Here is a 20,138-nt window from a genome sequence, read left to right on the forward strand (position 1 = left end):
TCACGTTTAACCTTTTCGCTTTCGCTGTCGTCGGTATCTCACTTGGCCTTGTAGTAGCCGTCTTCTGGAGTGTTGTCTTCAACGTTGATTCCAGAGTCTCCCTTTTCAGGTGTAGGCTCCGGTTTCCCAACGGTAACGGTAACAGTAACGGGGTCGGGTGCGGGAAGAACTTCAGGTTCAGGATAGATGACCTGGAAGGGAACACAGCCACCGAAGGGACCGTTCCTGAAATCAAGGATTAGCGAATATAGCACCACAGCTATGTGAGCATTAGGGATGTATACTTACGTGGCAAAGTTCTCGCAACGGAGGGTGCAAACGTTCTTTACGTTACCGTATTGCGCTTTGCATTTAACATCTCCCGGTATTCGGACTCTCAGAGTGTGACGCTTGTTGTTTCCAGAGGCCCAGACGGACTTCCATTTCTCCTTGCCGGCGCCTGGGCCTGGTTGCATGTCAGTTTCAAGCCAAGAGCCGAACTCTTTGCCGGTACCAGATTCATCCAATCGACATCTGTGGTAAAAAAAAAACAATCAAACCTAAGAAACTATCATCGATTACAAAGGGGATTATAGGGGAGCTTACCTGAATGGACCAGCTCCGTCGGCATTCACTTGCCAGGTTGTGATCTGAACCCATCCACCAGGAGTGGCCTGAGCGATTTGTTCTATTGATGCGAATTTATAATTAAATTTTAACACCTAGAAATTGGGGTTATATGTAATATAACATACTTCTTGCTGCAAACTTAAGCGTCTCCGCACCAGTCTGAATATAAGCCCCTGCAGGAACCGGGCCCTGAAAGAAGTTATAGTTTACGAAGTTTCCGTGGTTATAACCTTTGGGGGGTCTGACGGGTCGCGCGATGGTTTTACCGTTGATGACCCCATTCGATGCAAGATAGTAGTCTTCAATCAACTTAAGACTGGAGCCGCAGCCCTGTTCCATCCACATACGCTTTCTCTTCTGCTTGTGCCACTAGCTCTTACAGCAAGCCGGGACAACCGGATCACTAAAGGTGATGACATCGTATTGTCCAGGGTTTTGGCGACCTCCGTGGTTTTTCACCGCAAGACCCTCCCAGTGACCAAGTTTCACACCTCTCACGAGACTGTAGTCTCCAAAAGCTTCGATGAAACGAACGTGGGCGGATACTACGTCGAGTTCCGAGATGGTAGCCAAGACGGCAAAAGCGACTGCTGGAGAGAATTTGAAAAGCATTGTGAGAGATAGACTCAAGTCAGAGTATAAGGATCGTAAGCGAAAGTTTGATAAACTTTCTTGCAACGCCGTTGAGGCTAAGAAGTTGGATTGATGTCGACTGGGGCAGCGGGTGCTGATGAGGAAAGAGAGGTGTGCGGTAGAAGGCAGGATGAGGGCTTATATAGGGTTTGTGACATGCCGATTCATGAAGAGATGGTTGACGACACCCAGTGTATGTAGATGCAGCGTCAATAGCATGGTCCGTATCGTAGCATGGCAGTTCGCGGCGCCCGCAGCCAACGGGCTGTACAAGCCTGCATAATCGATCCCGGTTCTTTCTTGACTGTATGAAATGAGATACTCCCATCCTTGCAGCTAGGTTGAGCCGAGATAATTAAGTTTTCCAAATCATCTATACTTCTCCAAGAAGACCAGTTAGTCTGTACGAACGGGATGTACCGAAATATCGGGTCCGCATGGTATTTTCGAGTTAGTTTAGGCGCTGTTCTATTTAGCTCTCACTCAGAATTGTGTTGTGGAAGTGTTATTTTCATCCTAGAAGCTAGAAGGACTAGTTCATCATCTGATGGGTTGGAACATTCGAGACAATGTTTTGTATATGTAGGGTCTATCACTTAAGTATGTGGATTGCACTAGCATTAACTACAAGCGACTGGACACTTCGAGTCTAGAAAATATTGATATCTTTTCTATAATAGTGTGAGGCTGCAAGGCATTGATGGCAAGCCATGGCTGCACAATCTGAGCAGGTGGATAATATAATCTTTAAGCAGTTCCTGGCGTAGCCGGGGTCGTTCTCATGTTCGCGAAGCCATGTGCAGAATGTGGCAGATTTAAATCTACCAGCACGATTGAACAGGTCCGGATATACAGATGTCTGGAGGACACTATAGGCCAGCAAAAGGATGCTAAACTCCCTGCAGGCCTGTTAACAACGGTCAGTATTTCTACCGCTATCTTCCTGTCAACTATCGACTTGGGCCTCGTGAGCCAACCTCCAGTAGGCTAGTCATGAGGCAGCTAGTTACATGATCAAAGTTCTAGTCATGGCGATACAAAGCCGAAGAAGATAGTGATATAGTATAATCTTACCGCGGAGTATTATATCATATTGATATATGCTTGACTGTTTTTTGGCGAGTTATCCGAAGCACATACACAAGTCGGTTATATAGGCTTATTTCTTTGGCTAACCTTTCTTGCTATACCCAAGCCGAACCGAGGTGTCTATGGCCAGTCTCGAAACCTTAAACTAGTTCTCCCGTAGCGGGACGAGGGTCGACAGCTGGATCGCTCTACTACAAAAGCTGCACACTGGCAGGAATAAGACTACTCTAGAATCAAGTTTAAACACGTACATGGATTTAGTGGTTTCTGAGGTATCAACACATAAATAATCGTAACGCCTCACATATAAATTTAGCAACATGGCGTCTTATATTTCCTTCTGTAGGGGTGTGGTACGCGTAGCAATCACTCATACCTAATATACACATGACCTTTTTTCAGGTTCGACTTGACGATTTTATTCAAAAAAGGAGGGAGGGAAGGAAAAAAAGGAAAGGAAGAAGAAAGGAACACACTGCACTTTGAGTTTAGTTCTACGCCGACGTCGCGCTCTGAGCGAGCTCCCTTCCCACGTATAAAATATCCTAGGAGTATTTCGTTACACTTCTGCCCATAAAATATTGATGAGAGATGTATCGCACCCTCTTTAAACCATGCCGAGGATCAAGCTATCGCTAAAGCGAGCCAACAAACCATAATTCTTTGGTACCAGGGGAAGGAGAATTATCATTTCATTTCATAAATAATAATATTATAATAAGTAATGGGTGATACTAGTCTTGGAGACTAACTAACGTGGTACAAAGTTTTTGAGACCAGGGCCATTATGTTCGTAAGTGTAAGTATTTTAGTGTTAATGATAAGACTCTCCCCCCCACTTGAAAACACTCAAACCAGAGAGATTATCTAGAGGCTCCGTAAATCGCGATATCTTGCATATCATTTCGGAACCCGGGCTTTCTTCGTTTGGCTCTCATGTTCCTCGTGTTCCTGCCTGTTTCTCTTCTCTATTTGAACTCTGAGGGTGAGCTGATCTCGGGTTTTCCTTGGTTTCAAATCTGGAACATCCTCCGGAGCTCTGGACTTTTTGTTGGTTTTTGGCTCCCCCATCCTTTTCTCGGAATACCCTCTCGGCATTTCTCCTTTGGCAACCTGCCTCCTTTCGGCATATCGATCCTTCGCGGCTTGTTCTTTGGCAACCTTATCTTTCCCAGCTTGATCTCGGGAAGTTTTATCCCGTGCTGTTTGCATTTTGGCAAATCTTTCACCTGTGCTTCGACCGATGGCTTCAATATCACAGCCAACAATGCCCATGCTAACCCTTCCATTCTTCTTAGTTCTTGACTCGGGAATACCCAAGAGCCTAGGCGGCTCGGAGAATCGCCCAATACCTCCAGAAATCTTGCGATGTTGATCTCGATGAATTTCCCTCCTGATTTCCTCATCACGAGCCTTCGCGTACTCTTCTTGGGTAACACATGTCCTGAGTGACTCCGTCACATGGATCTTTGCCAAAGACCCGGCGCCATAGCGAAGTTCATCGACTCGTCTTTTAGCTTTGGCAGTGTTTTCATCCGTATCGTCGAGTAATTGGGTAAGATGACGAATTCTCTCTTCGAGTGAGACGACATCGTCTTTTTTGAGACGGATATGCCAGGGTTTGCGTAGTGGTGGAGGCGTAACAGGCCGAGCTAGCTGTGAAAGGTGGGTCCCCGTGATCGGACGAGGGTCTACGGTGGCGTTACATTCCGACTTAAAATCCTGGAGTATAAGAGAGCTGATAGGATACAATGCTTACTAGATAAGCGTGGACGCTTGTGATTGCGCCCAACCGGTAGTGGCGGAACTGATTGGGATGCAGCTTCTTTATTCATGTTAGAGACAATCGTCAATCCGCGTCAAATAGCTGTTACGAGAGATAATCCTAGTGAATATGCTCCAGAGAAAGCATTAGCTCTGCAACGGGCTGTTTTGGGGTCATGGTAGGCAATAGCATGTTCAAAGATATTCGTCGGTATACTTGAAGGTGCTCCTGATGGTGGAGAAGACGCAACAAGCCAACACGCTGAAAGGAAGAACAAGAGCAAATAATAACGAACATAGGTACTTGCGAGTCTGATAATGGTTATCCGTAAATGTATTAAAGGTCTATTGTCGATTCCTCGCGTTCGAATAGGTGATAGGCGTTTGAGATGAAGACGTGGATGGTTGCTGGTCGAGACAATCTACAACCGGCTGCTTAACGTTTTTTCAAGATACTTTCGAGTCTAATACGGCTTATAGCAACCAGCGCACTTAGTGCTAGGTATAGTACAAGGTATGTGGGTATTTACACAGACGTTTTATAAGACGTTTAAACGTTTAGGACGTACGTCTTGTACAATTGATTGCTTCGAAGTCTGCTTTAAGGCGGATTTCCCGTCTCCACTACCGTATCTCTTAGGCCTTGTATCATCATCTGAGACCAAGCAAACACCCCATTCTAGGAATAGATAACATCAAAGCCTTCAACCCTCATCAAATATCAGCCTTGATATCACCAGCCTCGTCCTGAAATACAACACAATTTCATAACAAAATACAACAAGGTTGGTCCTGGTTGCGTCTGGGCAAGCCCGGTTGATGTACGACGATATTCCTTTAGGTTACTTCGGCCTAGTGATGCGGTCGTGGTATCGGGCTAGTCTCGAGACTAGCGTCAGGCCACGGGTCGTCATTTACACATTTACGATACATACTAATTCACGTTAGATTTTCATAGAAGCCCAACTATATATTTTGTAATATAAAATCCATTAATTGCTATACCAAAACAAACGAACACGACCAATACGAAAAAGTCGGTTTTTTTTGTAAAGAATTTCTCATTTGTAGTAGTTATTAACCCCAATTGGCCCAGCAAGACCAAATAACATGAGCACAGTTTGAATTCTATTGAAGTAAAAGGAAAAGAAGAAAAAAAGGAAGAAGTAGAGATCTCGTTCCTTTCACACGATGTATCCATTCCTCCCACTGTGGGAGTAGACAAGGAAGCTCATAAAAACGTAAGAATGCGGGGAAGATATATTCCGCATAAAGAAGAGGAGAAAAAAACAGGGTAACGAACAGGAATCGCTGCAGTAACGTTAAGGGGAAGAAGTGCCGTTAGAAAAAGAAGATGCCCGAAACGCAGCTGATAGATTAATAGAGTATCAAAAGAGTTTGAAGGTGGGGCGAAAAGGAGAAAAAGGAAGAACGAAAAAAGAACGCCACCAAACTCCGTCATGTCCCATCGAAGGGCCGTTGTCTTTGAAGCTTTGTATGCGAATAGATATAATCTCCTCCTCTTCTCGCTTCGTGAAGGAAAGGTGATCGAAAAAAATAAGTTCGTGGTAAAAAAAGAAAAAACACCGGGTCCCATATGTACTATGTTACAAATCCTCCACAAAAAAAAATGCTGCTCCACTGCGTCGCCTCTTGAATCTTCAAGGGACTAGTGAAGGTGCTTAATCCGTTACTCCGCCGCCGACTGCTGTATAGTCGGAGGGACGAGCCCTCTTCGGCCTCATATGTCGATACGGATTGACTGGTTTCCTCATATACGGACTGTCCTCATCAGTAGGGAAAGGCTCACTGAAGATTTTTCGTGACTGATATCCGCCAGCACCGGCGTTGCCAGCATTCGCCATGCCAACATTGTTGTTCCACCCCTGGTTCTGCTGGGCTATCATGCCGTTGCCCATATTCATATTCTGGCCCATCCCCATATTCATATTCCGCTGCTGCTGCTGCTGCATGCCCCATTGCTGGTTGTTATTGAACTGTTGTTGGTTATTGTTATAACCACCGCCGCCGCCGGCGTTATTATAGTAGCCGTTGTTCATCATGTTGTTCATGCCGTAGCCTCCGCCGCCGTTGTTGTTCATGTTGCCGTAGCCAGACATCATGTTGTTATTATAACCTCCGCCGCCGTTCATCCCCATGTTGTTGCCCATATTATTCCCCATGTTGTTGCCCATCATTCCCATATTCATATTATTATTATACCCACCACCCATATTGTTATTCATCATCCCGTTGTTCATACCCACGCCCATGCCCATATTCATGCCCATGTTATTCATGTTCATGCCGGATATATTGCCCATGCTGTTGTTAAAGCCCATGCCATTGTTGTTGTTGTTCATCACGTTACCCACGTTGTTGTTGAAGTCAAAACCGCCCATGTTACCCATGAAACCGTTCTGAGGGAATCCCACGGGCTGTTGTTGATTCTGATTCTGAGTTTGCACGACACCGTTGGTGGCGAGGCCAACATTTTGCAGGGCAGGAGAGTTTCCAGTGTTCGGAACGACCTTCTGTTGGGTTGGGCTCGGCTTTAGACGTTTTGATCCAGAGTCGTTGGAGGTGGAACTGGTAGCCCGCTTCATGCTCGTTCCGTCATCTTCAGCAGATCGTTTCTTCGGGTTGGGTGGTGCTGGGGCGGCGTCAATTGGTTTCGCTGCTTCAAGTTTCGGAGTACCTGACTCTTTCTTGACGCCAGGTTCGGTCTTTACGATGGCAGCCTTAGCAGGGGTAGGCGACTTTGATTTCTCCTTTTCCTTCTCCTCCGATGTAGCCCTCTTACTATTTAAATATTCCTTCACTCTCTCTCTTGTTTCAGTATCTGGAATTAAGCGGTCCAAGAGTACTTCTTTCGTATCACAATTTGGACAGACAAGATCACTCTCTACCAAAGCGTTTTGTATACAATCATCGCAATAAGTTTTCTTGCAACAAGGTGTCTTGACTGCGTCCTTGAACGGTTTGCTGTCAATCGGACAAGCTAGACCTCTCTCCTCCAGTATCTTTGCTTCAGCGGCGGCTTCACCGGTTAGACCAGCTGCCTTGGTTTTCTGTTGGAACAGTTCCCACGAGGCACGATCTGGCTCCGCTACGACGTATTCACCATCGGCGTTAACCATGACAGAAACAGGCTTGCCATCATCTTCATCCGTGATGACGGGTTTCTCAACTGTCTTTAAGAAACTCTTCGGAATTCCGGTCGTCCGTTTGACCCTAGGCCGGCCGTCGAAGTTTGGGTCTGCATTTGTAGGGCATTGTTGGATCCAGTGACCTGGTCATTTGTTAGCGAATGTATTCGACCACTTTAGGTTACGCTTGTGGAATATAACACAAGGACAACATGCAATGGGTCGATAAGCTTACCTTTTTCTCCGCACCTATAGCAAACATAGCCAGTCGGAGGTGGGTGGCTTGGTGCAGGAATGTTCTTCTTCTTGTTGAATCCTCCTTGTCCATGAATAGGCCGAGCACTGTGCAACGCTGTTAGCATCTGTTTTGAAAAGTAGTAGATAGGAACAATACTTACGCGGCCATCTGCTCTTGGGTTTGGTTCCATTGTTCGCTGGACGCTTGGAACATAGCTGCAATTCGCTCCTCTTCCGTCTGTCCCTCACCGCCTAGGCCAGGCACTGCCGAGGGGGCGGAGGCAGTAGTAGGTTTTGATGAACTACCTGCGTGGATAGTGTGTACTTTCTTCTCCACTCTACCAGCACTAAGGGCAGCAGTAGGCATCTTTCCGGTAACATATCTCTGGGCGGTTCCTCGACCGGGCTTTGCAGGCGGCAATCTACGAGCGATAATTGCAGTACCTCGTGGGATCATTACCGTATCATCGACGTATTCTGTTTTGCAACAAAAGGTCACGGGTTAGTTTATATATTGCTTTTCTATTATACATAAAGGAATGAAATGGTCCAGTCTCGATATAGGCCTCGTTCGTAACCCTCCAGTGGTGAGTTCCGATCGAGTAGACTTGGAATGAGAACTCACCTTCATTATTTTCCTCATTGTAGATGGCAAGATCGAAGTCGGTTCCATCACCGAGCTTATGGATGGCGATGATGTCTCTCTTCGCGTCAAACACCGAGATCGTGGTTCCGTCGAAAGGCAGCCTAGTAGGCTCCTTCTGGGATTTGAATTTGAAGAATATTGACGAAGACATCGTGGGTTATGTTGGTGAACGTGCTGCCTAAACGGGTTAGATGGAGGGGGTGAAGATTTAAATCCCTTTCAGAATGATTTCTACAAGGAAATAGAAGCGGGGAAAAGGGCAGATTGGCTCTTTTCGTCGGGTCGCTGTCGTCGCCGCTGTCGTTTTCAAAGGAAGGGCTCCCCGACAGGACTAAGATGAAGTATCGGCAATGTTCTGGCCGAATCGGAGGACAAGCCGACCGTTGTCTCGACGGGGTTTCTTATAACAGACAACACGATTCGAGGGCACCGAGCAATGGATTGCCGAGATGATGATGCTAAGGATCCGAGATGGCAATCAAGTTTGATATTGGAAAGAAATAAAGTGGCGATGGCGAGCTCTGAAGGACGAATGAATTGTGGAGCCTTTCTTTGGTGCGGAACTTCCTTTGTGGTCGGATTTCTTGTTCAAAAGTGAATCAGTGATTTCACTACTCTCGCAGTTGGCTGGTTGTCTAGGGAATAACAGATTCTTGATCGAAGGACTCTCTTAGATTGAAAAAAGGGTAATGTTCGACAGCAGAAGACTGATGATGACACTGATCTTGTTCTTCTTCTTCTTCTTGAAACGAAAACAGGACACACTGATGCGAGAATACAGATTAGGTTATCGAGATAACAAGGTCTCGTCTACAGGTTGCTTTCGATACAAGATCTGGTAATTGGCACAGGAAGCGGATACAGAGAATGGAAAGGCTCGAGTTTCGCAGTAGCAGTTAGAAACACTAATGTTCTTCTCTTTCTCTCCTTTTGTTTTTCTGTTCAGGCAAAAAGGGCAACAGAGAATCGCGTTATTCAAACAGCCGACCGAAATCCCCGAACGGTGCAAAATGTCGTTGTGACTGAGAGATCGACTGCTTCGGAAATCTTCCCGGAACCAAAGTTGTATTCGGTAGGTGAAGAATTTTCCAAGAGGATTGGAAATACGTTGCTGGACGATGGGTCGTCTAGGCAAGTGGTTATTTCCTTTGATGGTTCTGCTGAAACGACTTCTCGGAGGTCCTAGAGTGAGTTTATTTCCGCGCGGGAATTTTTGAATTAGGAGGCAAAAAGGGATATTATTAATAGGTGGCGAGATACAGGTCCAGCCGGTTTGCTAAGGTCGTTAAAGAACAAGAAAAACGAAGAAGCCAAAGAGCAAAAGGAATCTATTCGCAGGATCTGTCGTGAGGAATCTGACGATGTGATGGTTTTGGAGCCTTGTTGTCGCGTGAGCTGTTTTTGATGGAAGTGTGGAGGTTGATGTAAAGGAGATGGTTTGAAGAAGAGGGAAGAGAGACTCAGAAATAATTTGAGCAAAGCAAGGCCTGATTTGGCAGACGTTCTGTTTGGCCGTATGACTAAGCCAACGTCCCACAACGTCGGTTCAACACATAACACAGACACGCACACAGCCAGTCTGAACTCGAGGCGCCGGTATCACAAGGTTCAGTCTCACCCGCTTCAGGGGACACAGATAGTCCCGAGGCTATTGGACACGACGACAGGCGAACGACATTTACTACATACAGAGAGCAAACAAGATTCGCATTCTCTGGTTGATTTACCAAGTTCCTTCCGCTCGAAAAAGTTCTTGTTACTTGCCCCTTCCAACGCTTAGGCTCCAATCCAAGCTCAAATCCACAGAAGAGAATGTAGCAGATACCGTATCGGATCGGTCCCATTCCTCCGCTTATGGAATGTTCTACAGGTGTACGGGTAGTGCCTCTTTCGTTCGTGATCGTTCCATCCGAATAATGCACCGAATTTGTGATGATTGGTACCACGTAAATAAAAACACTTTTTGTTTATAATTCCAAAGGGTCGATTAATAGTACTACATGCTAGCGGGCTGACTGATACGATATCTGTGATACGGCAGCATAATATTATGCTACAGAAGACGATGGAAAGCACATACAATAATATAACTTGGAAAAGACAAATCAAAAACCAAACGATATCAAATCCCAAACAGAGAATAATAGTATGGAATCAATTGAAAAAAAACGCCGCGGCTGTGTGGAAAAATAGCGAACCCGACGATAGAAATAAATGGAATAAAGCGGAAAGTAAAAGCAAAAAATAAATGGAAATAATCGCTCTCATGAAATAAAACATTATCGTTCGAATGGCAAATGAGCGTAGCGTAGCAGCTTTCTCGAAAAGCGGTCTGGTGGGTCATCCGAAGATAAAGAAATTTTGATCGTAAGATCCGAAAAAATCGCAGCAGGTGATTAAATGCGTAACCATATGTTGAAAGGGAATAAGCCAGCCATATCCTCAGTCAGTCCTTTGACTTATTATATCCGTCGGTATCGTTTCCACCTTTTTCGGGTCCATAAATTCATTGATATCCGAGCCCTGAATCCGAAGGGCAAACCTGAAAAAATATTAAACCACCGTATGGTCTTAATTCCTATTCGTGAATCTCGAGAACTTGAATGTCTCCTTGATCCTGTCCATCGTGCTTCCGTTTTTGAAGAACGGTATCTTTTCCCGTATCGATGTCGTCCTAATGTCGATTTTCTGCTTCATCCTATGTGTCTTTTCGGACATCTTTTCGAGAGGCTGTTTTCGCCACGATGGTTTTACAAGCGCCCTATCTGCGCCAGCAGGCAATAGGTCGTCGGTTCTGGGCTGTGCCACGTCCGGGTGGGTAACTGATTTATACGGAACTAGAGATTTACCGAAAATTAGCACAAACTCCATAGTTTCGAAAATCATCGTTTCAAGATTATTCCAACTTACCGTTTGGAATTCTATTCTCTACGTTCTCCGTATATTCCCCAACATGCACCACATCCGTAGGCGCGGGCGCTCGACTCCTCTCACCCTTCATCTCCTTCTCCAATTCATTTAGCACAATACTTAAAGTCGCCGAATTCTTATCCCTCGCTGCCTGTTCGCCCTCCTCTTCCTCCTCATCAAGGTCAATATTAACAGTCCCAGGCAATGGACCACCAATCTCTTTCTTCAGCTCATCCATCCCGACTTCATGAACAACTTCTCCACCATGAATAGTCGTAGCATTGCTAACCCTCTCCTTCCTCCTCCCCCGTTCCCTTTCCGCCTCTTCCTTCTCAGCAGCTTCCCTGGCTTCTCTAGCCTCCCTCTCAATCCTTTCCTTTTCTTCAGCAAATGCAGCTGCAGCTACGATTTTTGAAGTAGCATTCACCGGCATCGGCGCATGAGTTTGCGAAGCATGTCTTCGTTTCAGATTAACACTCGACCCGCTGCTGCTGCTTCGACTGCTTCCCCGACTCGTCGACCGGCCAACAAATGATGGACGTGCTTCCCTGGGGGATCTCAGGCCCGCGGAACCACCGAACGGGGTACTGAATTGTCGAGGGGTTTCATAAAGGAGTTCGAAAGTAAGGTTTGTGAAACGGCGCCCGCCGAGGTTTTGGTGATACATATTTGTGTGTGTATATTATTCGTCGAATAAATGAAACAAAATAAGAGATAGAGGGATAGAAAGATATTCTTTGTGGGTGATTCCTTTATCGTTCGTAAAGGTATTCTGTGTAATAAAGACGGTTTGATATAAAATAAATTCTGTGGGCGTGTGTTTCTCGTGGGAATTTTTTATTATTATTAAAATTCCGCCAGTTCAAGTAGTTTGAGTTTCTTGCGCTTCTTGTTCTGTCTGGGGATAGAATAATCCAGTCGTAGCTGTGGGTCGACGTGTTTCAAGGCTGTTTCTCGCGGGGAAGTGTCGCAGGATGCGCCCACCAAACACAAAAAAAGCTGGCCGAGTCGAACGAGCAAATCAAAGCAAGAGATAGCTTAATACGCTAAGAAAAGTATCAAAGACAGTTGCAATTGGTCTATACTGCGTTAAAACAAAAAAATAAATAATAAATAAATAAATAAAACAATGGGAATATGAATGAATGAATGACGTCTAGAAAGTCGTGCGTTAGCTGCTCAGAGAGAAAAAAAAAAAAAAAAAAAAAAAAGGACGTAAAAGGACGTAATGTTAGTGACTAGTAGTGGTGAGGAGGGGGAAAAGGAAATCGCAGTGGTGTCGCGAGGAAGGAAAAGGAAAAAAGAATGCCAAATGTTAAGAAGCAAAATGTAATCTTCAGCCACAGCAGAAACAGGCTGGAAAGGACTTTTAAAGAGAGAAGTAGGAAGGAAGGAATAAAAGGAAAGGAAGGTAAGGGTGCGTCGAGCACTAATATTAACAGCTGCTAACTCCTCTCTTTGAGATAGGTAACAGTATGGCAGTGAGCGACGCGAAACAAAAGAGACATCCATGCACAGAAGAGAAGTGAGTGTCTATGCACAAGGTGGCAGGTGGGTGGAAAGGAATGAATGAATTAAACAGAACAGACGGCCATGTGCTTCTCTGCATCCGAAAGTATTTTTTTTTGTTTACATCAGAGAAGACCAGGGTTCTAAGTCTGGGTTTCACTAATATTAAACACCAGAGAACCGGGAGGATCAGGCTCAGGATATACCCTTGCAACTGCGCTGCCTCGCAGACTTTTCATACGCTACGATCGGAGGCAGCAGCGATTGCTGAGGACTTCTTCCAGAGCTAGCCGTTGATACTAAAGCTCCGCATACTACGTACGAAGTTACTGTCGATTGTAGTTATTTATTTACAAACCATCCCCCGATTGCAATCGCAATTGATGGGTAGGACTCACTTACCATCATCGTATCTAAAACTACAATGTCGCATGCGCATCGGCCTAGCTCAAGCGAAATGGCAATTCTCCCCATCATGATCGGATTCCACAAAAGCCCTCAAAGAGTCCAGGTGTAAAAAAAAAAAAAAAAAAGCTCGGGCCTTGAGATTGAGGCTAGATCTCGATCCAACCTCTCATCCGTTTATTATTTCAATTTAATTACTCGACTCGTAAAACATCAAAACTCATACGTACCGGTCATATTAAACTACTAAAAAAGACTCCACAGAATTCCCCAAGAATCCTCACCGAAAAAATCCCTTTCCTTTCCAGAAACAGCAAACAAATTAAACGTCAAAAAAGAAGGGAAGGGAAAGTGGAGCCCCGAAAGAGTTTCTTCCCCTCCAATTCCACGATCGTAATTCTCGCCTCGGATTTCTCTTTTGAGCCGAAATTGCCAAATTGACAGATCTTGTGGGATCCACTTTGGCGTTCGGGTGATGATGCATCATCACCAACTCTTTTTTTTGTCTGGCATTTTATCAGTATTTTATTTTTCTTTCAATCAAAGCATCAAATTGGGAAGAGATGAGAGAAACCGTTCCTTGGCGATAATTTCGCGAATGACCACGAAAACAACACATCGTGCATGAAATTGTATGCATGTCGCGCCTGCAGATGCATTTGCCCCCATCACCCCAGGTTCAGGTGCAGATCAGGCGGATGCAATGATATGATATCCATCGTATGTCAAATCCAAAACAAAGTGACAGCTTGCCGATATAGAGCTTAAGCTACCCAGGAGCTCGATGCGAGCTCCAGAGAAAGCGGAGCCGTGGTCCCCAAAACTCAACAAAAAAAAAAAAAAAACCTACAATTTGTAAACACCATTGGCGACGAGTAGATGATTGGTGTAGTTGAAAACCTGAAACGTCGAGTGCAGTTGGGAAACGTGGACCGATAGAAAGCGATGGATTTCGGAAAGAAGCGAATCCGATACTGATAACCCAACTTCAAACAATAAACTAATCGCCAATGACATCCAGTGTCGACGGATGGCATCTTAAATTTTAAAAGTATAGAATGGCATGGTACATGATCCCAAATATATTTCCGGTATTAATATACAGAAAAAATGACCCAATAGAGGGGAAATCAATTCCAATAAAGCAAAATAGCAGGCTCAAGCTCAGTGCATAAATCCAATAACTTTTTTGTCATACTCCAACAATACTCCCACTAACCAACCAATCAACACACCAAAGCTTACTAATATTTCGAGGTCTTCAAAGGCCGTGCGCATAAGCTAGAGCGGGTTAGCACTCCAATAATTCTCGTAAAGTGTTTCTCATCAGTCGTAAAGCTTTTTTTTTTTTTTGTTTCTGTCGTTATAAAGCGTGAATCGTCATACAGGGAACGTTCAACATGAAGGGGGAGTTATATGGGTATATGTTTTATATAGGCAGACAAGGTAAAGGGATGCAGCTTGGTAGCTTTTTAACTTTTGTGAGACAGAAACCCTCTCGGGAAGACCCGCGGGAGGCTGGTGTACAAAGGTTATACAGTTTTATGTTCTTTTCTTTGTTCCCAACCAAATGATGAGGCTGGTAGACAAGGTGGACAGCAAAAAGGTGTACGTTTTGTATTTCTGTTTCTGCCAGTCGTCATGAACACTTTCAAGGCAGGGCTACTTCCCAGCACGCAAGTATTAGTCTTAGCAGCCGACATTCCCCCTTTGAAGTTTATGATTAGTTGTTTTTCCGGTCTAAGCGGAAGAAAAAAAACACAGATAATCAGCAAAGAAATAAAGGAGAGTATAGCATAGAGAATGAATAGTACGATCTGTGTATCCAAAGAATAAAAAAGGAAAGCCCTTGATGTCAATCATGAAAGATAAAAGAAGCCAAGCAGAGAAACAATCGAAGAGGTTTGGGGAATATCGCGACGCTATTCTAGAATATAAATGGGCAAAAAGAAAACAGAGGAGACGACCGGTGCATACTATCGCTGCAACCAAGTGGTATAAAAGAATCAAAACATCTAAGTGGTGGGCGATTGGGGGGAATCAACATCAATAAACAAAAATCAACCGACTCCAAGAGCAACTAAGAATATCGAAGGAAAAGAAAAAGCCAAGCCTGATAACACCATTTTGTGGAAGCCCATGCGGGGGCGGGGTAACCGATGTGATGATACAAAATGCAAGTGTTTTGTTATGAGAACCAAAAAAAGAAAGGAAGGAAGGCCAAAGGAATGATGAAACAAGGGTAGGCCTAGCTTGGCTTGAAGGTTTGAAAGTGATTAGTAGTGTTAGTTGCACATTACAATTAGAATACTGGTATTCCAAAAGTGAGATGGTACAAGTAGGAAGTCCCCAAGTTGGAGGTTGTTCCTAAAGAGAAAAGGAAAGGATCGTAACTTGATGGAAACCGAAAGTCGTTTTTTTATTTTATTTCGGTGCATCGTCATCATGGAATTCTAGGCCGGAGCCGACGTGTTCTCGGAATCCATCCGCCGCGTCCTCGTTCGGACGAACTGTGACCGTTCCTTGGATGGTAGCAGTTCTAACGCGGCCACTCAATGGAAGTTGGTAACGAAGGAAACCGCGGATCGTAAGATCGAATGTATGAACCATAGCACGCTCCCACCGCTCGCTCCCGCCCACCTCGGTTTTGTTTCCGGGTTTCGATAGCCGGACTTCTCCGATGGCGTGAGTCGGCTCTTGTCGGAACGGCGAGCCATCGAAAGTCAGAGCGGAGTCGAAGTTGAAGATACGCCCAAGCAACATGGTTTCTTCCTCTTCAGCAGGATCGCTGATAGGGTCAGTCCCCTTGTCGACGCCATCGAGAGCGTGCACACCCTGATTGTCGAGAAGGTTATGTTGAGGCTTCTCTACGTTTCGCCGTCGTTCGATTTTGGCGCCGATGTTGCCTTTCAAAACGTTCTTCCACCAAGCTTCTTCATTGTCTCCACCATCTAGACCGTCCTTCGATTTGTCTTTCTTTGGTTTGTCTTTGACATAGGGGCTTTTGATGAAGACGTTGACATCCATAGTTGCAATTGAGACTGGGAGGATGTTAGGGTTCAATGCGAATATATCCATATTGAACATCATTTCCTGTTTCGTCGCAATAACGTCTGTGATATTAATAAGCTTGACGTCCTGGAGCGGCTTCGTGGTGAGGAAAACGAAGCCGAGAGAGCAAGCAACAAGCGAAACCATGGCGAAAACGGCAAAGATGCAACAGGCAAGTCGAGTATACCAATTTCGCTGCCCATAGTCGCGATCACGGCGGCGTGAGTTAACACTGCCGGGGTGTGACTTGGTAACTCCATTCCTGTTCAAGGGCCAAAGCGGCGTTCGCTCATCTGCATCACCTTCAACGTCACCCTCGTACATCGAGAGGTGGCTGCCTTCTCGTCGTGCTTTAGGCGCTATGGATCCATTTCCACCGGTGTGCTTATTACTGTACGTCCTTGGGGATCCTGGCCTGGAGGAAGCTCGAGAGCTGCTTATATGATGAGGCGTTCTGAGAGATTGATGCGAGTTCTTATGCTGCGCATACCTTGTAAGTTGAGGGCCACTTGAATCATCAAGGTTCGGGTTAGTGTAGCCACGCCCTATATGGCTTCTAAGGCCAGATTGGCCTCCAGCTCCACGTATAGAACTAGAGCCTACACCGTCTGAAGTATAATAGTCGTCAGGAGGCTGGCTCTTATACGCATGGCCCGTCCCGAATTTCATATTCCTTCGAGTTCTACCTTGGGTATTGAGAGCTTGGCTACGAGGATCCGAAAGCGAAGTCACGCTAGAAGTTCGCGAATGCCTTGGTCTCGTCTTCTCGGCAGGGTTGGACTCATAGACAAATGTTTCCTCGCTGTCAGACGATTCGGCGTCATCCAAAGTATCATTAATTCTTTGTTCGAAAATATCCGCCTTGGTGGTCTCTGTGTGTTGAGGAAGTGTTAAGAATGTCCCATATGTAGGTATTTATATATATAAGGAATAATGTACTTACGGGCCCCAGGTCCGGAAATTCGTTTTGTTTTCTTTCGCTTTTCCTTCTTCGCTGGACGTATTGTCTCTTGACTAGCTTTTCTAGATAGTCTAACGGTAGCCGGTGGATTCATCTGCTGAGGAATCGAAGTCACAGTTTCGATTTCAGGGGTCAATCCACCGCTTACGTCCTGAGTCAGCGCAGCGCTTGTGACCGTCGGCCGCCGGGAAACCGCCCTTGAGGGAGCTCGACTAGAAGGTTTTCGATCACTGAGATTGCCTGTATCTGATTCAGACTCATGAGTTGTCGTTCTGCTACTCGCAATGCTGGACTCTGACGGACGAGTGCTCATGCTAGAAGTCTCCCGGCGTCGTTGTTCCGCCTCCAAAAGTCGAGCGTCGATACTTCTTTCCCCCATCCCGATGGCAGGAGTACTCGGTAAGCTGCTTTCGGTCACAGTTTCAAGTAACGCTGGGCTGGCTATAGGTCGTGGCGGTCGCTGTCCATGACTGTGAAAGTATGACGACGAGCCTTCGTGTGACTCGTCACCAGAGGGTCCTCGACCCGGGCTTTCTCTTCCTCTAACAGCCATAGAAGGTGGTGGAAGCGTAAGTGTCGAATCCAGCAATCTCCGTGGAGAGGTTAGAGAGGAAGAACGGTTCATGGGAGGCGGGGAACGCGAGAGACTTAAACGTGGGGATGTCGGCCAATGGGGGACATTTGGGTTAATTGGCCGCTGCGGACGAGGAGAGAGGGGTTGTGGAGGTTCCGTAGCCATGGCTGGTTGTTGATTCGTAGTCGTACCGCTAGTAGGTGCTTGCGCAACTGCAGGAGATGATTGGGATGCTGCGGAGTTCGCTAATCTCGCAATTGATGTGGAGGATATTGACCTAACCGGTGACGGGGAGGCTTCCCTGCGAGTCTCTCTTGCAACTGAGACCCTGCGATGCTTCGGAGGAGTCGGCTGCGATGTGGGTGGAATTACAGGAGATGAGTTTCGAGATGGGGCGCCAGGTGTAGAGGAAGAAGAGATTTGAGCTATCAGGTTCGCATTTGGACCTCTGTCTCCTGGTTGAGGAAGCTCCACTAGGCTGTTCGGGGTGGATGTGTCCTTCCGAAGATTCGTGGCACCACTATTCCTCGACATGGTGATTGTATTACTGAAGCCCTGGTTGGAGGCACCCAGTATAGACTAGGATTCGGTTCCCTCCACGTTAGATTGTGGGGGAATGGCACAGATCCAAGCGGATACCGGGGAGCACTGGACACGATCGTCTTTGGAGGCGAGAAGAAGAATGCTGGTCCCCGGATGCATCAAAGGGGGGGTTGTTTTTCTGGAACGAAGATGGACGCCCAAAATCGGGAAAGAGAAAAGCACAGAAGGAGAACAGAGAAAGAAGCGTTCTAGCAGCCAAGTGGACAGCACACGGGGCTTGGTGGTTGCGGCAAGCACGTCTATTTCGTCAACAAATTCCGACCCTCTTTGTGCGATTCGTTTCCTTTTTGGTGGGTCCAGTTGGTGACCCGAAAGGGCGATGTGATTCGTTTTCACCGGCAAGAAAAGAGTGACCCGGAGAGAATCACATTGGACGATTGATGTTATAGTGCATGCAGATAGGCTATGCCTTCTTCGCTGGATGGTCCGTTGAATGTACTGTAGAGTTGTATGCACGATTGTCGAGCGTTGGAATGCCGAGCTCAGTTGACAGAGATTTTCTTTTGCCGTCCCAGATAATATTCGCAGAGACTCGTGGGGAGACAGTCGAAAGAGCCAGAGTTCCAGCGGGAGGATGTGATGAAGATGTAAAGACCCTTCTTTTGCCCTGCAAGCCTATGGCGGGTGGCAGACGATCTAACGGGGGTTGATTCTGCAGGTGTACCTGAACCTGACCGAGATGTGACAGTGAAGCAGACGAGCAGCCAGCTGGTTGGTCCCGTCCGGTATAAGCGTGGGTGAGAGTGGATCGTGGGACGGGTAAGTCGAGGGGAGTGATGGAATGGATGGGATGATGTTGAGGTTGACGTTGTGGTTTTGGTGGTTGAGCTGGAAGAGAAGCGATGTGATGTGTCTCTGTCTCAGGGGTCCCGTCTAGGGAATAATGACGACGGCTGCAGCTGCAACTTGAACTTCCAACAATGCAACCGGCAACCACCACCACTGTCAGAAAATATATATTATATTATCAGGTATCAATCAATAACTACTGACATGCACATTACAGTGCGGTCGTTTGGCTTCATAATCCGCCATATGCGAGAATGTACATGCCCCGGTCTGGCTAAAACCACTGGAGCCATATGCCCATGGAGTAGCTGCTGGTACATGCCTCACAAGGGCACGCAGTCGATGTGTCCTAACCACAGACTCTCTCAGATTGGTGATAAGAAGCGGGCTCAGTTCACAGCTGTCCAACGGTCTCTAAACCAGAATGGAAGACTGCATGTCACCAGCAGCCGTAATTGGTCCAGCCCGACCAAAAGCCACCATCCAGAGATGGGAATATTCACACACCAGTCATGGGAATGAACGCACGATCGTTCACGATGGAGCCTTTGCGGGTACTTTCATCTGTTGCATGGACCATCACAAGTACCCTTTCGCGCAGGAGATGGCATCGAAAAAAGTTGCAGCCTACTAGTTGCAGTCGCATTTAATATTCGTTTCTTTCACTCTTACAAACAATCAATCGTGGGAAAATTAACGGCTCTCCGCGCTACACCAACCCGCAAACAGGCTCTCGAAATTCTCACATTGTTTGTCCCACAATTTCGCACAGGTCCATGCCCATGTCGATGTCCATTTCTCACCAACAAGATGCCTTCTCGGCATCCGAAAGGTGGTGTGGGAGCAGGTCGTCTGTGGAGATGGCCTTCGATGAGTTGTTCAACGTTGACAATTCCTGTCCCGCTGGGCGGCACCCCTGGCCTTTCTCGCCTTTCTTCCGCCCTCTTTTCTGCAGCTTCGACTTCCTTTTTTCTTGGTGGTTGATGACGCAGGAGTAGGAATTTTTTTCGACCAGGGCAGTCCCCGACTAGCTTGTTTCGAGAAAGCCGCTGCAGCTGGAAAAAGCGGTTTGAAGTGCTTCCCTCGTGCTCTTCTATCTGAAATTTCCCCGGCAAGGCCAAAACGACCGTTTGAACGGGAGAAACGAGGGGAAAACAAGGTTAAAGGTGCACAAGTGGACATCATTTTCGACTTGATTCGATAAGGCGG

At 46.3% G+C, this 20,138-nt stretch overlaps 5 protein-coding genes across 5 annotated transcripts; all 5 read right to left on the reverse strand.

The window, feature by feature from the left end:
- Window positions 1-38: 38 nt before the first annotated feature.
- Window positions 39-1,221, reverse strand: DFL_006927 (uncharacterized protein; the record flags this gene model as incomplete). The annotated part of the gene is made up of 5 exons (XM_067636427.1): window positions 39-225; window positions 289-513; window positions 586-667; window positions 735-908; window positions 990-1,221. The coding sequence occupies 5 exons, from the start codon at window positions 1,219-1,221 to the stop codon at window positions 39-41; spliced, it is 900 nt and encodes a 299-aa protein (XP_067488046.1).
- Window positions 1,222-3,231: 2,010 nt separating this feature from the next.
- Window positions 3,232-4,166, reverse strand: DFL_006928 (uncharacterized protein; the record flags this gene model as incomplete). The annotated part of the gene is made up of 2 exons (XM_067636428.1): window positions 3,232-4,022; window positions 4,091-4,166. 2 exons carry the CDS (start codon window positions 4,164-4,166, stop codon window positions 3,232-3,234), a joined length of 867 nt encoding a protein of 288 aa, XP_067488047.1.
- A 1,611-nt stretch (window positions 4,167-5,777) lies between these two features.
- On the reverse strand, window positions 5,778-8,278 carry DFL_006929 (uncharacterized protein; the record flags this gene model as incomplete). Its single annotated transcript, XM_067636429.1, has 4 exons — window positions 5,778-7,387; window positions 7,480-7,586; window positions 7,643-7,958; window positions 8,107-8,278. The coding sequence occupies 4 exons, from the start codon at window positions 8,276-8,278 to the stop codon at window positions 5,778-5,780; spliced, it is 2,205 nt and encodes a 734-aa protein (XP_067488048.1).
- A 2,420-nt stretch (window positions 8,279-10,698) lies between these two features.
- Window positions 10,699-11,704, reverse strand: DFL_006930 (uncharacterized protein; the record flags this gene model as incomplete). Its single annotated transcript, XM_067636432.1, has 2 exons — window positions 10,699-10,964; window positions 11,038-11,704. The coding sequence occupies 2 exons, from the start codon at window positions 11,702-11,704 to the stop codon at window positions 10,699-10,701; spliced, it is 933 nt and encodes a 310-aa protein (XP_067488049.1).
- A 3,671-nt stretch (window positions 11,705-15,375) lies between these two features.
- On the reverse strand, window positions 15,376-18,071 carry DFL_006931 (uncharacterized protein; the record flags this gene model as incomplete). The annotated part of the gene is made up of 2 exons (XM_067636433.1): window positions 15,376-16,874; window positions 16,946-18,071. 2 exons carry the CDS (start codon window positions 18,069-18,071, stop codon window positions 15,376-15,378), a joined length of 2,625 nt encoding a protein of 874 aa, XP_067488050.1.
- Window positions 18,072-20,138: the final 2,067 nt, after the last annotated feature.

Source organism: Arthrobotrys flagrans (genome assembly GCF_004000055.1).
Source record: "Arthrobotrys flagrans strain CBS H-5679 chromosome Unknown unitig_8, whole genome shotgun sequence".
Taxonomy (NCBI): Eukaryota; Fungi; Ascomycota; class Orbiliomycetes; order Orbiliales; family Orbiliaceae; genus Arthrobotrys; species Arthrobotrys flagrans.